This window comes from Aphelocoma coerulescens, chromosome 5, assembly GCF_041296385.1.
Source record: "Aphelocoma coerulescens isolate FSJ_1873_10779 chromosome 5, UR_Acoe_1.0, whole genome shotgun sequence".
Lineage (NCBI taxonomy): Eukaryota > Metazoa > Chordata > Aves > Passeriformes > Corvidae > Aphelocoma > Aphelocoma coerulescens.
In genome coordinates, this window is record NC_091019.1 from 52,363,957 (window position 1) to 52,381,235 (window position 17,279).

General features: G+C 38.7%; 1 protein-coding gene across 8 annotated transcripts in view; it reads left to right on the forward strand.

Moving 5' to 3' along the window:
* UNC79 (unc-79 homolog, NALCN channel complex subunit) overlaps positions 1-17,279 on the forward strand; it is a 136,611-nt gene that overhangs the window by 37,128 nt on the left and 82,204 nt on the right. For all 8 annotated transcript variants that reach the window (XR_011151457.1, XM_069018144.1, XM_069018138.1 and 5 more), the window contains 11 exons: positions 522-663; positions 1,066-1,145; positions 1,227-1,375; positions 2,433-2,590; positions 2,926-3,107; positions 4,386-4,587; positions 6,258-6,437; positions 7,496-7,561; positions 11,389-11,675; positions 15,108-15,290; positions 16,052-16,214. Coding sequence is in view for 7 of the 8 variants with exons in the window: in XM_069018144.1 (XP_068874245.1) it covers positions 522-663; positions 1,066-1,145; positions 1,227-1,375; positions 2,433-2,590; positions 2,926-3,107; positions 4,386-4,587; positions 6,258-6,437; positions 7,496-7,561; positions 11,389-11,675; positions 15,108-15,290; positions 16,052-16,214 (1,792 nt within the window). In the remaining variant the exon portion in view is untranslated. The remainder of the gene's footprint in view (positions 1-521; positions 664-1,065; positions 1,146-1,226; positions 1,376-2,432; positions 2,591-2,925; positions 3,108-4,385; positions 4,588-6,257; positions 6,438-7,495; positions 7,562-11,388; positions 11,676-15,107; positions 15,291-16,051; positions 16,215-17,279) is intronic.

Consider the following 17,279-nt stretch of genomic DNA (forward strand, 5'->3'; position numbering starts at 1 on the left):
CTTTTGGGCTCTGGGGCACTCCCAAAATTCACACTGCAATTTACAACATAAATGTCACAATGGGAACCTTTAATGCTGAGCTCCTGGCCACAGGCAGAAGTTACTCCAGCCTGGAGTTTACATTTTTCAATGTAAAAGTGGTTGAGGTATGTCCTGCCCCAAAGCTGGTAACTCTACAGTAGTGCAGGAAACACCCTGCTCCTGTCTGTTACTCCTTTCAGGCAAGGATGACAAACTTGGTGAGGTATTGGCCCTTTGACTGAATCCCCCTCAGCTCCGATATGGATATACAGTTTCTGTTAAATCCATGTCTGGAACACACTCTTTTTGTCAGTATGCATTTGCTGATGCAAAATATTAGATATGCAGGTTATTTGAGTGCACAAATGTACATGGACCTAAACAAAGTCTGCCTTATTTGAGCTCAGTTTGTCACACCAGTTGTAGCTTAGAGAGCAGGATATGGCCTCATGTATGTAGAGAACATCAAGAAATGAATTTAACTAATTATATTCTTAAAGGAGCCCACAGATAACCTCGAGGATAGTCTTCTGTATACTAGACCTGAGTTTATTATAGGAACTGAAGGAGAAGAGGAAGACAAATCAGCACCAAAGCATGGAGAAAACCCAGGAAATCACACAGAGACCACAGAAAATGCTGGTAGGTAGAGGCTGAAAAGGTTATTTCAGTAAGGCTATAAAGAAATGCTTATACTCATATACAATACAAGTTTCTGGAGCAGTCTTTCAAGTCAAACAGTGCACAGTCACTTTTTTTATAATGCATTTAATTCTTTCAACATATTAAATAACTAGGCTGTAAATAAGTTGATAGCAAGTGTGACTGTCTCCCAAAAAAATGTTAAAAGAAGTCTTGGCTTTTTGAACATATAAAGTAGCAAAAATATTACATGCCAAATTCCATGCTGTGCTAATTTTACTGACTGCATGGTTAATGTGCTTAGAATTAATTTAACTCTCACCACCTTAACATTCTTTAGTTTCATTTTGAATCCACAGAGAAAAGAATTTTAAAATTGACTGTAACTTACATTTTTAACAGCAATAAAGAATGACACAGAAAGGAAGTTTTGTTATCAGCAACTTCCAGTTACCTTGAAGCTCATATACACTATATTGCAGGTAACATGGATTACTTGTCAGTTTGGTTTGTATTGTTGGTGAAGTGGTGTCACTGTGCTGAGAGAACATCTGTTTACACAGGAAATGTCAAGGTTTGAAGAACCAGACATTCTTTTTAACATGCTGAATTGTTTGAAGATCTTGTGTCTTCATGGTGAATGCCTGTATATAGCAAGAAAAGACCATCCACAATTTCTTGCCTATATTCAAGATCACATGCTGATTTCAAGGTGGGTTTTTATCTCACATTTTTTCTTCATACTTAATTGGTTCTCCAGGTATAAGTTTGTTGTTAGTGTCAAAGAATTTGCAAGTTTACAATGGAAAATTAACAAGAATGGTAGGGATGTCTGGAAAGATCAAGAAACCTGTATAAGAGTTCGTTGCACAGGCTAATTAAGACGTAAATGAAATCAAGGTACCCTTCATTGTCCATCATGGCTACTCCATCATGAACCACCTCTTTTGCAATGAGCCAGAGTCTCTCATATTCAATAATACCATTACCTGAGACTGATGTATCTTCCTGGACTCTACAAAATAAAATAAAGGATGTTGTGGAGGCAGGCATGCAGTTTATAGGGCCTTAGCATTAAAGCTGAGAGAACAATAGTATTTCACCTTATTTTTATAAGGGAAAGGAATTTTGTTCACTTGGAGTCAGAGTGAATTGGATTGAAATCTGTGCATTTTAAGATTCTCTTTGGAGAAAGGGACTTCTGCAGAAAAGTAGCTGAATAAACATCAGCATATGATCTTCTGAAATAGAGTGTGTTTGTCAGCACTTAACAGCTGCTCTATATCAATTTCACTGAAGATCTTCCAAGACTTGGGGTTTTAGCAGCCTAGAAAATCTGTCCTGAATCTAAATACCAGCAAATTGTGAATATCCAACTTCTTAGTTACTCGTGGATGCACATGATTTGTGGTGCCAAGACACTTCATGTGGCTTATGCGGCGTAGCTGGTCATGCTGAAACTCTTAATTCATAGCATAGATTGTGTTCCATGGCAGTTATCTTGAATTAAGCAAACTCTTTCAAAATCTGAAGTATTTCAAAGTGAGGAATATTTGAGCCTGGATTTTTCAAGAAAAAACCTGCTGTAGTTGAAGATTTGCAAGTAGCTCTGTTTTCCTACTCTGTTTTTACTACAGTCCACTCCACAGTATTCACATAAATGCCCAGGATGGCTCATAAATATTTTCATGAAAAGTTCTTTACATTTAGAAGAAAGGATATCAAGGGAGTGTCTTTATAAGCAGGCTTGCTCTCTTTTGTCTTGCCAGCTTGTGGGGAGTTGTGAAGTCTGAGTTCTCTCAGCTTTCTTCCCTGGCAGTCCCACTTCTTCTTCATGCACTTTCGCTTCCCCATGGAGCTGACATTTTCTGGACAATCATAAACAGCAATTTCAACAGTAAAGACTGGAAGATGAGATTTGAAGCAGGTGGGCCTGAGAAATGTACTCTATTTTCTCTTTGTTTCTTCTCTGAAGAGGTAGAGCTTTCTCTGCTATAACTGAGGAGACCTATAATAGATGCTGATCTTTTTGCTGCTTCGGAGATAGTTTGGTGCAAAACTATGGCACAACAGTGCAGTAAAATAGAGGAGAAGATGAGACATTTTGGAAAATAAAAATCAAAATTACAACTCCTTCTAGCTATCTTTTTGTTGTTACTTTCTCAGCTGTGTATATTTCCAGGAAATTTATATTAATCAGTACATAAACCATTGCCTAAATGAATATGCCTCTTTTCTTGTCTGGGTGCATGACTGCTACAGTGGAGAAAGTGGCTGTGTTGTGCAGATTTTTGGATATTCACTCTGTGACAAAAAACCACCTACTGAAGTACTCTTTGGCTCATGCATTCTGCTGTTTCCTGACTGCTGTGGAAGATGTCAACCCAGCAGTGGCTACAAGAGCTGGCCTATTACTTGACACCATAAAGAGGCCAGCTTTACAGGTGGGTGCATTACATGGGAAAAAATACATTCCAATGGGAAACGGGCTTTTCACCTGGAGTTCAGATGAACAGCATCACAGTCACTGCTAATACCTCTTTAGGCAAGCATTATTGGTCTTGGTGCTTGACATATGCACAGAATAGCCAAGGGAAATGATACTGCCCTACCGCCAACTTAGAGTAATGGAACTGTTTATGTTGGAAAAAATAATTCTTAGGATCAAGTCCAACCGTAAATACTTTGATGACTGCAGAGGATTACTATTGTGTTTGAACCACTGTTGTAGAAAACTGTAATTTTTTTAATTATTTGAAAGTAATCTGATATTTTTCAATTAAAAAAAAATGCAATTCTAAGTTTTATGACACCCTGCTGAGCTCACTGTGAGAAAATATATTTGAGCAAAACCAAACATGGTCTTGATCTTTACAAGATTTACTTAGGCATGTAACTTCAAGCATGTGAGAGAGCCTGCCAGTCAGGATTCACATGATTAAGTCTAAGCAGATACGGAAGCGAGAAAAGCGAGATAAAAAAAAAAATCTCATAGAACAATTCAGTTCTAGTTCTCTGGAGAATAGAATGAGTGTGTAAAAAGTTCGGGGTTACTGCCTACGGAAAGCTGTTAATATTTGCTAGATTAATTCCATTTGGTACCTTTTCAAAATAGTTTCCAGAGACCTTGAGTTCAGTGACACAGTTACTGAACTTGGGTTTAATGAGACCAGTATACTGCACTTTTATATTTAATGTGTGGGCTTTCTTCTCAACCTTAAGTTTTAACACTACAGACAAAATTCTAGTGCAAATAATGTGCAGAAGAATTTTGAGGCAAAGTGCCTCTGATACACTTCACAGTGTAATCTTTCTTCCTCTGTTTAGGCTTGGTGATTCATTCTTTTTGTAATTACAGGCTTGATACAGTTACCTAAATGTAAGGTTTTTCTCAGACGGGGAGTGTGAGTGAAGTACTTTAATATTGTGTGCCAAATATGCAGTCGGACAGAACTTTGCTGGTACCTTTGTATTGCTCAAAATCTTAGAAAATTCTACATTCAAAATATGATGTTTATTTATCTCTTTATTTACCTTACTTTCCACTGATATCAGTAGCATTAGTTCTGATTTAAAGGACTTGGTAGAAAAAAGGAGCTAAACCTTGATCCTGTACTAATTGACAGGAGGAGTTACAAGCTTTGACCTCCCTTTGTTTAAAAAAAATCCTTAAAAGATCTCATATCTCAGTTATGTGTTATTTTTTTTGTTTCCCTCTATAGGGTCTCTGCCTCTGCCTTGATTTCCAGTTTGACACAGTTGTCAAGGATAGGCCCACAATTCTTAGTAAGCTTTTGCTACTTCATTTTCTAAAAGCAGATATACCAGCTTTGAGCTGGGAGTTCTTTGTGAATCGCTTTGAGACCCTGTCTTTGGAGGCGCAGCTTCATCTGGACTGCAACAAAGAGTTCCCTTTCCCAACAAGTAAGCAGAATTGAAATCAATCTGATCACTTTTTGTCATCTTCTGGAATTTTAGCTGCCTGCAAGAGTCTGAGAGAGTTGCAGGTCTCACATTTATAAATTCTCTGAAATTTATCTTTTACTTTATTTTTTAATTTAATTTATTATTTAATAATCTTTCAGGCCAAAATGAAATAAATTGAAGTGAGCATTTTTTACTTCCTGAATACAGGTTAAGCTGTATTCTGTTGCGCCTTTGGGTGCTGTGTTTTGCTCTCATTTGGACATGATTGCAGCCTTGGTTGAATTGTGGTCTGGTTCTATGATCACCTGCAACCCGCATTAACCCCCTTGTTCTACTGTAGATATTCTAATGCTGTCATGTTTGCTATTCTCCAAGTCCCAGATCATGCCCAACCCTGTCCCTTGGTGGTCTGTACAAAGTCAGCCCTAGGAGCGCTGTTTGACCCTCAAAAAAGCCCTAGTGTATGGGGCACAGCATAGGAGATACATGGACTCTTAGAGCCAGTGCTCAGTTAACTATTATTGCAGTGACATAAGTTTTTAAATGTTTGTCCTGTTCCTACTTGGTTTCTTGATGAGAAAACAAATCTCTTTCCTTTCACTAGGGAGGGACTAAAAATTACTTCATGCATAATTTTTTAGAATGCTAAATAATTGAAAACTTCCTAACCCAAGTGGTGGCCCATGAGTCAGATCTATTTCCAGCTGATTTTCCTGAAGGAGATGGGAACAGCTGTTTGAACAATGTGTGTTCCCTCAGCAGTCTAACACTTCCTTCTACTTTTGCACGGAGCCCAGTGCCTAAAAAAGCCCAGGTGGTGCTATTGCTGCAGAGGAGAGGGGTGGAACTGCAAAGGTATTTTCTTCCCCATGTGTGAGTAGCTTGACCCAATGCTGGGAACTGCTGCTGTGGTCTGAGGATGGAATCTTGGCAATAGTTTCTAACACCTCTGACTGCAAATGTAGGACAATATCTTTAAATAGGAATACTTTAGAGTGATTTAAAATAAGAAGGAGATAATTTTCAAATTTCCTTTTAACCTTTCTCTTTGCCATTTCAAGGACACGGGTGATGCAAAGAATGGGCTCACTGACTTCAGTCACTCAGATGATTAAACTCAAAGGGTTTTAGTGCACTATAGGTATGAGTATGGAAAAGTATTGGTGATCCCATTAAGACATGCAGTGATACTGCTGGTAACACCACTATAACTCAATAATAACACTCACAAGTTTTTTGAGTTTGAATTCAGGATGGTAAGAGTAGGCATAACAGGAGATTAGTAAGGCAAAACTAGAGGCCATGGTTGGGTATGAGTGCACTAAATGTGATCCATACTTGTGAGAGTTCTGCCCTTTTAAATACGAGGCACCTCATATTTAAATATATATACCTTCTCTTAGCCTGAAATTCAGATCTTGATTTCAAGAATCTGTTTTTGTCAAGTAACAGCATAATTTTTTAACATAGTTATGCCTTTTGGGGTTTTATGGATTTCAGAATGAGAGCATGTAGATGAGTGCCTTGCAGATGGACCCCTTGGGCCCATCTGAAACTTTTCTTGGCTTGAGTGGGACCTGGGGCCCAGTTGCATTTGGCACTTGGCAGCAGTAGGGCCTCCCCATGCTGTGGAATGAATCCTAACTTGGTCCCTTGCATTTGCAAAGCTATCACTGCTGTCCGGACAAACGTGGCCAACCTCAGTGATGCGGCAATGTGGAAGATCAAGAGGGCTCGTTTCGCACGCAACCGTCAGAAGAGCGTGCGCTCCCTGAGGGACAGCGTGAAGGGACCCGCCGAGTCCAAGAGAGCGCTCTCCCTTCCAGAAACCTTAACCACCAAAATTCGTTGAGTATCTATGTTTTTGTGACACACCTGTATCTCCTCCCTTAGGTTCATATCCCGTTGATGGGTACACATTGGATTTGTGAATATTTATCCAGTTGGGATGGCAAATTTAGGTTTCTGACTTCTTTGGGCATTACTCAGATACTGACAAGTTAGTGAGTTTGACAAAGAACATAGACATTGTGTCTAGATGTGTCTGTTTAAAATGCCAGAATAAAATGCTCCAAGACTAGTTTGTCTTTTCTAGATCTTTAATTTTGTTTGTGGCTAATATGCAGTAGTTTTGTCTTAAATAGATACAGTGTTTACAGAAAAATTCCTCTATTACTGATTTATTTATTAATTATAATTATTAATCAGTGCATGCAGCATATGTTAGACATCTTAAAAACAACTATTAATGTCTCAAATGAGTTTTTGTATATATTCAGAATTCCATTGTTAAGCAAACAATGTCCGTGCAACACATCTTCCTGCTGGCTTCTACAGAAGGACCTAGGTGCTGGAAAGCCATAGGATTGTGTGGAGTGCCATGCAGATACCTTTCCAAGCAGAAATAAAGCTTGGCCCTTCTCATTTAGAGAGTTTTGCAAACACAGATCAGTCCTTATATTCAAATTGGACCTCTCACATTGCTCTTACCCATAAAATAGGAACTGATAAAACTTTGGACTTGGGTGCTAGTGATCTATTAACTTAAAAGGTAATTTTCTTTCCAACACTGCAATATATATTCTTTCCAAGACCCATCCCCCCCCCCCCCAAATATTTTGGGATTCTTAGGTAATACTTCATGACCAATTACTGATGCTGCACAGGGACTCCTGTGTGATGACTCTTGTACCAGCAAAATTAAATGATGGAGAAAATTAGAGTTACAGAACATGGTGCACAAAGTCTGTAGGGCACACAAGCGACATGTTCCAAGCAGTTACACTCACTGCCTGACAACAGTGCATGAGTAAATGAACATAAATGTGCTAACACTGAATATATGCTAAGTGTAAGATGTCAGTGCTGCCTTATTAAACAGAGTTGCTCTTGTTTTCTTTTAAAGCTGTGAGCTTGACCAGACATGAACAGTCTGCACCAGCACTTGGAGGAACACCAGAGCAAACACCAGGTGGGTTTGACAAGGGAGGTGTGTTTTGATGGAACAGGAAAAGGAAGGCTCTAACTCTGACTTTCTTGCTGAATCATGAGATAAACTTACATGAGATGGAAGTTGTCTAAATGGCAGAGTGAATCACATCTCAGCATGGTTCCAAAAAGTGTAAATTGAAGCTTTGCTCTCAATCTGTATTGAAAGCTGCCTCCAGTTGTAAATAAGACTTTGGAGTTGGGAGGAGGTTATTCAGTCAGTCAGCTATGCCAGCAGTGCCTCACCCTCCTGTGTTTCATTGTCCACAAGTAAATATTTGCTAGACTTGCCCCATGGGTCGCCTGTTTTGAGTCTGATCTTTGTCCTTCAGGTTTTAAAGACTGCAGACAGAATACTTTTGCCTGTCAGTACTGTATATAACAAGTCTCCTCTGCATGCTTATAGATGTCTCAAGTCCCTTATTTTGTATTTACTGACATTTTGTGAAGATGTTGCCCTTCTGTCAGGTGTCTGTAGAATACGCAGCACAGCAGTCCAAGTAATCTCTCAATAATTGTGGCTGCTGACAGTTATTGCTCTGAGTGCTGTGTAGACTGATGATTTGGAAGTGATGTCAGATTCAGATCTTTTCATGTTTCATCTTTAAGACTTGGAATACTTCCAACAGATGCAAATTCATAATCAAAACATATCAACTTACTCAATGATCAGCTGGAAGGAAGATACCTTGTCACTGTGGGAGCTGACTAAGCTGTGAAATGAAATATGGGAGTTTCTGAGTTAGCAGGATATAGCCTGCTGTGCTAGCCCAGTGAGAGCTGGAAATCAACCAGTTCCTTACAGAGCATATGTGTGGGCTGTCACGGGCTCACAGAGGGAACAAGTGATGTAACGATGCAATAAACAGGTATGTCAGGGGATGATTGTTCTTCATTTAATGGCTCCAACCACCTGCTATATACTGGGCTTAAAGGATTTGTTGCATAAGAAGTGTCAGTCTCACAGTAGGCATTGTTAGACATTGTGGTTTTATTAGCTGTATTTTGGTATTTCTACACTTTACTTTCCAGGCTCAGGTAGTCCATCACCTAAGGTTAAAACAAAGTTTCTACTAAAAATGTGAATTTAAAATGTTTCATGTAGTTAGTAACTACTGATCTCAAGAAAACTCTAATAATATGATTCAGAATATGACAGATGATTTGGGAACTGGAAGACTGATTACTGCCCCTTTTGTCCTACCCAATACTTATTATTCCTTCCTAAAAGCTTAAGTGTTTGTAAAAAGAAATTTTTTAATTTTGTTTCAGTTTTTAACACTGCATTGGCAGTACTGAGCATATCTGATTTGGCCAAGGAACTGACTGACTCCTAAACGGAGGATGTACATCTGTGGTAGAAAAACATGTATTTTATAGATGGCACTTGAATGAACCAGTTTCATGCTCATCTGTCCTTTCTAGATCTAAAATGGGCATCCTTGCACAGTCCAAATGCAAGCTGAATTCAGTGTGCATTCTGTATGGATTAAACACCAGGATCATGTATTTGTTCCTATATCCTCTGCAGTATCCTGGACAGTCGCTGAAAGTTTCCTTGGTAGCGATCACAGCTGGGATGATGAAACATGATGTAATTGTGATCTGATGTTTATGTTACATCGTGATAAACCTTAGAGTAATTTGAAGGTAAAGGGATCTGAAATAAGGGGCACATAAATAAAGAGATGAATCTTTGGAGGTAAGGCTAGACTGAATTCAGGCATGGAGGCTGTATATTAACTGTGTCTGTGAGTTTGGTGATGTGAGAAGGTTTTGATGAGGGTTGGGGAGGATATGTGCGTGTATCTAATATACCTTATATAGGCATATGCAAATGCACACAAATTTCAAGGCATAAAAGTTACCTTAGCCACTGTAGAGATAGAGCTGTCTTGGTTTTGCATTCTTAGCTTGGATTTAAACAGCCTCATGTGATAACAGGATACCCTGTATCTTGTGTTGATGAAATGAATGTTTAGTTCAGGCTTGATAGATTCATTCCAGACAGCAGTAGTTTTCCACACTCTGAAGATCTATTGACTAAACTGGATTGTAGAGTTTTTGCAGTTTTAAACAAGTAGTTCTGCGTTGCTGTTTTTTTGCAGGTTCCTACATCAGAAATAATAATGGAGTGACTGACATTCCATAAACTTGATCTTTAGTAGAGCTATGACAAACAAATCAGGGTGAAGCTCTGTTTACTCTTTCCTGCTGTATAGTTTTCCATGAGGGTAAAGTATGAGAAATCTTTAATGCATCAGAAAGGGTAGTAATATTTCTGGAAGAGTAAAATGTCAGGAAAAGTCCTGGGAAGTATCTGTTAGCTAGAGTTAGAATTATGAAACACTGTCAAAATCGAACATTTTATCGCTGAGCTTCTAAGTTATATTGCTCAGCAAGTGAAAATAAAACAGTTTAATCTTTTCAGATTAATTCCTCTTTGAATTCTATTTGGAGAACCAGGAATTATTTAGACCCCAATGATCCTTTGACTCATTTCATCTTATCGCCTTCTTTGGTTTATTGAAAATCTCACAACATGTTATAGAGATGAAAATAAATAGGGCTGGATAGAACAGTCAAATATCACCCTTACAAAAATTGTGTCTTTGTGATATAATTCCATGGAAAATTTTAATCTGTGTGTAATATTATATAAGAATATAAGATTATTTCTTAGTTTATGTCCATGAAGCTAAGATTATTTTCTGTGTACATTTTTAATGTGCTTCTGAAAATAGTTTTTGCTTTATTTCTGATCCTAATTATTTCAGAATTCATTGTTTTCTTTTTCCATCTGCAAATCTTGATCCAGCAAAAGCCTGGGTAGAGAATTTTCATCTTGAGGGAGATTTTTAAGTAGAAAATCCCAGTGAAAACTGTCTGGAACAAAAAAAAATATTGTATAACATGGAGTTCATTATTTCTTCTTACCCAGATAAGACCAGTAAGGGAAAGTTACTCTTAATAGAAGTGGGTCTGAAAATTCCTGACCCCCCCATATTTTAGTTTTCACCTGTCATAGAAATGAAAACCATCTCCCATGCTTTACAAAACAGCCAAACAAACCTTTGTCACCCACCAATAAAAATGCAACATACTTCAAAATTATTTAAAAAAACTTACAGACATTGCAGTTTTTTTCTTGTGAAGAACCTAAGAGAGATGCAGTTGTACCAGCAAAGGAGTCCCTTGTCAGAACAGCATATCACATTGAGAATATGGGTAAATTAGAATATTAAAATAATACTATTTATTTACAAGTTATTTGTAATAATACAAATTATTTAAGAGAAATACAGATTCGTGCTAATAGGGGAAGTCTTCATTCTTTGTTTAATCATTATTTGGTACAGTTTTTTCATATTTCCTACCTTTGCCATTTTGTACATTTTTCACTGGCAAAGACTGATATCCATTAATGTTTACTGAAGAAAGACTGATAACCATACCAGATGAGAATCTGGTGGCAGTGGGATTTGATCGATGTGGAAGAATAATAGTGTTCAATTTGGCAGAAATGCACTGGGATGGGAAATAAGATGCTCCACTAAATATGGGAAAGCTGAGAAATGGAGTTGAGTGTACACAGTAGGTGTTTCTGTGCTGTTGGGCCTGAGACAACAGAGGAACAATGTCCTCAGAAATGCCTGCCTGTCTCCTGCAACTTCACTGTGTGTATTTGGGCAGAAATGGAGCAGTGAACTCTGGAAAAAAATTCTTGTGTGTTTTGTACCCCGTTTTTGGATTTACAGAGTTTACACAGTGTTCTCCAGTGTCTGATACCAATGTCTCTTGTACCCATAGGACAACCTTCCCCAGAGAATGATAATACAATAAAAGACCTGCTGCCAGAGGATGCTGGGATTGACCACCAGACTGTCCACCAGCTCATTACAGTGCTCATGAAGTTCATGGCCAAGGATGAGAGCAGCGCAGAGTCGGACATCAGCAGCGCTAAAGCTTTCAACACAGTCAAGCGCCATCTGTATGTCCTGCTTGGCTACGATCAGCAGGAAGGATGCTTCATGATTGCACCCCAAAAAATGCGTGTTTCTACCTGCTTTAATGCCTTTATTGCTGGAGTAGCACAAGTAGGTGAAGGCACTTAGTATTTTTTACTGCTATTTATTATTGCCTGTTGTTGAAATGTTGGTAGCACAGCCTTCTTTGTAGCAAAATAATGGTGGAATGAGGTACTCCTATTTAAAACTTCATCTCTTCAGCTGGTCAAAAATTTCTTTCTGCTGGTAGTCTAAAGTTGCTGCATCACTCGCAAAGAGATGATGGTTTTGTTTGCATGGAGGCATGCAAATACTACCACTGTAAGAAAAATTAGAGACTGCTTCTAACCTCTGCCATCTTGCACTAGCCTTTGAATGCCTTACTTTCCCCAGGAATATTTCCTCCTTCCTTCTTTGGGAAGACCTGGGACCCATGTATTCTTATTTTGTTTCCCTATATGAATGGTCTGTGAACTCTTCAACATTCTTCACTTTGCAGGAGGCTCATTTTTCTTCCTTACAGTGCACCAGAACTTCCTGTTCCTCCTTTCTTAGGGAGTGGTATTGCCATCATGAACTTTTGCGTATATTGATATGATAAATGACCAAGCACATCCTTGCCTTGTGCCTTCTTTCTCCATCTTTTAAAGAGGACCATAATTTTCCACCTCACAAGGCTCTTCTAAGGCTCGGTTAATTCCCACCGGTAGAGTAGTGGGTGATACTGGCCTGAAAAATATTTCTCACTTGCAGAGTATTCCTATTTGCAGTGGAGCATCATCATCACTTCAGTGCTTTTTTGTTATCACAGTCTCTCATAAAGGAGTACCTTAGGGGAAGAAGAGGGCTGTGATTTCAGATGTCCGCTGTAACCTTCAAACATTTCTCAAAGCTATCCTTGTCTCTTCTGTATCTGCAATTCTTACCAGGATTTTCTGATTCACATGTTGGAATCAGTGATTTTTTAAAGTTAAATGTGGTGTTGATAGTTGGATAAACTTTCACAGCTGTGGCAATGTCAGGTATCCATATTTCAGGAAGCAAAATAGATGGTGTTAATGTAAACTGGACAGCTGGAAATGCATCGTGTTCCATTGTCCCAGAGCCCTATGGCTCTGTGTCAATCATCTTTCATTTGTACACTTTTAAGCTAAAGAGTGTAAAAGGAGATTCAGATCTGTTACTGTTGTACTGAGAGTCTGGAAGTGGCAGTTCAGATCACAGTGCAGCCTCTTCCACATTTTTCCATGTGTTTTCCAAGTTTGGAAGCCCAAATTTCAGTGATCTTAATTGGCCTGATTTTCAGAAGTACTCCTTACTGCAATTGTAAATATCAGCCCCTGCCTTTCTCTTCCACCTTTAAAATGTCTTGTGAGAGCCAAATTCACCATTTGTGTTTAAAAGCTTTGTAACTGAATCCTGGTTCCTCTGACACCAAAAGGAGTTTGAGAACTTCAGTAGGCCAGGGTTTTTCTCTGTGCAGCAGACATCAAAACTTTAATTTCTAATTTGGGAGAATTCTTTTCTTATCTGTAGGGCTGGTTTGTGTTTGGAATCACCTTTGCTGCAAGAGAAATGCCATTTGCAATCCGAAGATGTGTTTAGAGAGTGAAAGTTTAGTACTGAGCCCTTCAGAGATATATTTCAGTTACTCTTCTTTCCCAAGCCATCAATACTTGCTTTCCCCTGTCGGTTGCACAAAGATTGGGATTGCGTTGGCTTGCTGGTTAGTTGATTTTGATTCCAAGCTTGGTTCGAATGGACGGTTCAATAAATAAAACGTCCAACGTCTGTTAGTATTTTTCACCATAAAGTCGAAGTGTTTTGGAAAGCCCGGGTTTCTCTGCAGTGGCGGTGCTTGCCCGCGCGGTGGCGATGTTGCGCAGCGCGTTGGCCTGGCGGGGGCTCCGCTCCGCCTGTTCCGCGGCCTTTATTCCTTTATTCCTTTATTCCTTTATTCCTTTATTCCTTTATTCCTTTATTCCTTTATTCCTTTATTCATTATTTTCCTGCAGCAGCTTGAAAAATGGCTCTGCTCAGCGCCAGGCATGTTTGCGTTACAATATGTGCTCTGTTAGGCAGCGCTCGCTCTGCTCTGTATGGATGAGTTATTCCTAACCATGCTTATCGCTCCCTGAGGGAACACGGCATTGCAGGGTAGGACCAAATTTGGTGATTATAAACCATATATTCGACTGGCTCACCCTACATGGATAGATATGGGATTCTTCTATTTAGCTCTACACATGCAACACAAGTATTTGAGACAGCTGCACATCAAACTGGAGAATTTTGCAGGGAAGAACTTCTAGTCAGCTTGTTCAGAAAAGAACTTGAGACATGAGTTTAGTGTTTGTAAATTAGGCTCATCTACTCGCTCTAATAAAAACAAAACAAAAGAAGTACAGGCTGTCTGTTTAGATGTAGAGAGCTGCTGATAAAATCCACTAAGTCCATTGAAACTGCAGGGGCATGTTGGATCTTGGGGGTTGTGCTGGAGTTGGCTTGGCCTGCTGTCACACCTTCCCAGGTGCCAACCAGTGTAGGGCAGCATCAGACACAAGGGCTTTGTGGAGCCTTCTTATGATCTAGTTTAACTGCTGATTTCAGCGTGTGTGATTTTAAAAATAGCTCATGTTGGAAGACTGATAGGAAGATTATGGAAAATAGCATTGCAGTTTCAATCGAAAACACAGTTGTGCCAGAGTAGTGGGCATATATGGCCTCACTGCACTTTTGAATCACTTCTAAGGATTCAAAGCACTAGGACTGGCCCCAAATAGCATGATATTCTTCAAAGGTCAGGATGGGGGAAAGGCATATGACTAACAGTAATCACACCAACCTGTCTGCAGCAACACCACTACTTAACATTGATGAACATTTTATTTAGAGCAAGATATTTTTCACTTGCTTTATTCTTGGATCCTTTAGGATTTGTGTGCTTAAACTTCCTGCACAACATAGCAGACACTCTTACCTTTGGTAAAGAGGAGAGTGGGAACATAGCATCATTACCTGATTCCAGAACTTGGGGCTTAAAAAACCCCAATGCCTAATGTTGCAAGCCTATTGAGAAAAAAAAAAGAAAACTGCTAGTACAATGTTAAAATGTTAATACAAAGCCCCCAAATAACAAAAGTACACAACCCTCAAAACTCACAACTGCATTCTGTCCGTTAAACGTGGGATATACATGATATGTTTTTGTGTATTGAAGCATGATCAACTTGTGCTATAATACAAGGCTATTTCAGCATGATATATTTTATGAACTTGCCAGTGTATCTTAAAATTTAAACTGTACTGGATGAAAGGCTTTCAGAACATGTTTTCTTTTGTTTCATTGTGCCTATTTGGCTAAAATAAGAAGGTGGTAAGCTGGTAGAAAGCTTCTAAATGGTAGTGAGACTTCCTTAAAACCACTGATTTCACTTAACTAATACCTCAACTGTATTAATTATTTTGTTTTTCAACATCAGTGGATTTGGTATGGTGAAGTAACTCCTGTGTTCTTTTCAGGTGATGGACTATAACATCAACCTGGGAAAACACCTTCTTCCCTTGGTGGTGCAGGTGTTGAAATATTGCACTTGTCCTCAGCTAAGGCATTACTTTCAGCAGCCTCCTCGCTGCTCCCTGTGGTCCCTCAAACCTCACATTCGGCAGATGTGGTTAAAGGCTTTGCTTGTTATTCTCTATAAGGTGAGTGGTCTTAATAAGACACTGTCCACAGAAAAATTTACACTTCAATTTGAAATTTATTACCTGGAATAATTACCTGGAATTACCTAGGGATCACCTAAATGTATGGCAAGTGAAAGGAACTGTAAAGTACACTTTGATATACTTACTCATTGCATTTAATTTCAATGTCTGAAATAGTTGGGATTTAGTCTGTTCAACTGACTTCCTCTGTGCTTCTGCAGTCTGTATTGTCTTTCAAGTGTTTACCTGAGAAAAGGAAAATATGGATTTGAAAATAGGAAAATTATATTTGAAATTCCAATGAGGAGTATTTTGAGTAACTTAGAATTAGTTTTAAAAAAACAGTAGTGACTTTAAATGGAGGAATGTGTCAGTTTAGCAGTTTCTATTCTTTAGCTGAGTGATAAAAAGTGAGCTTTTTAGGAATTGCTGTTAAAATGTAATGCATTTATGCACCGAAATGGAGCTGTGAATACTTTTGATATGCTTAACAAATTTCTAGCAGATCTACAGGTCATACAAGGAAGTGCAGACACTAAATGTTACTAATATGGACTTTTAATATTTTATTAAAATAATTCTGTGTACAAAGCTGTCAACAGTCCTGCTTCTCTTGATGTATTTGGAAATGTATAATCAAGGGAAGGCAAAGGGCATCCAGCTGACAATATTATTGTAATTTTTCTGTTTTGCTGCCTGAATGTTTATCCAAGGAGAAAAGTTAGTTTTTAAGCTGAAGTTTCTCTTTTGCTGAACAGTACCCCTACAGAGACTGTGAAATCAGCAAGATTGTACTTCACCTAATCCACATCACAGTCAATACCCTCAACGCTCAGTATCACAGCTGCAAGCCCCATGCAACTGCTGGTCCTTTGTATAGTGACAACAGTAACATAAGCCGATACAGTGAAAAGGAGAAAGGTACTTTTAACACTCTAATTTGTATGATAGTCATTGATTTAATTCATTAATCTTGCAGATGTTGCAGAAATGGGTGAATATGGTCTGAACTTTAGAACATAATACTTGGAATTGAGTCTGAAGTCTGACTTATCTGACCAGTATGGCCATGTATAGTAAAAGACATTCTCAGCTGCTCCATAGCCTGAGTTAGCACAGTGGTCTCACATCTCTCAGGGGAGTGTATCTTAGACTTAATGGCTCAGTCACCATGTCTGGACAGTCCTTGGCCTTTTCTATGGCAGTGCTAGCTGATCATGATAACGCACAAGGTGTGCGACCAGCCTGACACCACGTTCTGATTTTACTTTGTAATAACATGAAATAGTAGCAAATATGTGATACTGAAAAGATAAAACTCTGATTTCAGTCTATAGTTTTTCTGTTTAAAGGGGATGAAGTTGGAAAGGTTAATGCAAACATCTATGTGGATGTTTAAAGGCAAAAGAATGTAAGGTTCAACTCTTAGACTCTGTGTGATTGTTAGCTCTGTATGTGCTTGCTAAGTGTAGCAGAGGTACTGTGGTGATGTGAACTGGTGTAAGCTTGGGGCTTCTAGTACCATGGTGCCAGTGAGTGTAATTCCTTAGGTTTGTGAGATTAGTTACATAATGAGTGTTAATGATCAAAGTTTAACAGGTTCTTTTGAAATTCTGTAGCCTACTTCCAGCTATTTTGCCTTTTAGCTGCTTATTTGCTGTTTACATCTTCCTTCTCAAATAGTCTTTGTAGTATGCAGCAAACTCTTCTGAAGAAAAATCCAAGAAACTCTTATGTTTTCATGTCAGTTGCTTTTCCTCTTTTGCTGCTTGCTGCTCATGGAAAAATATCCCCCAAAACAAGAGCAAAGCATTTTGTTTACCTGAACGCCCTATTACTCTGCTCTAGCAAATTACAGCAACCTCAACGTGAATTTAAACTATATATTGCATATCCTCACTCTGTTGGACATTTTGTATTGCTAGTGGAGGGCTAAGAGGGTTAAGATAACTGTGGCCTTACTACGAATTTGTCTTTGTTTTGAGA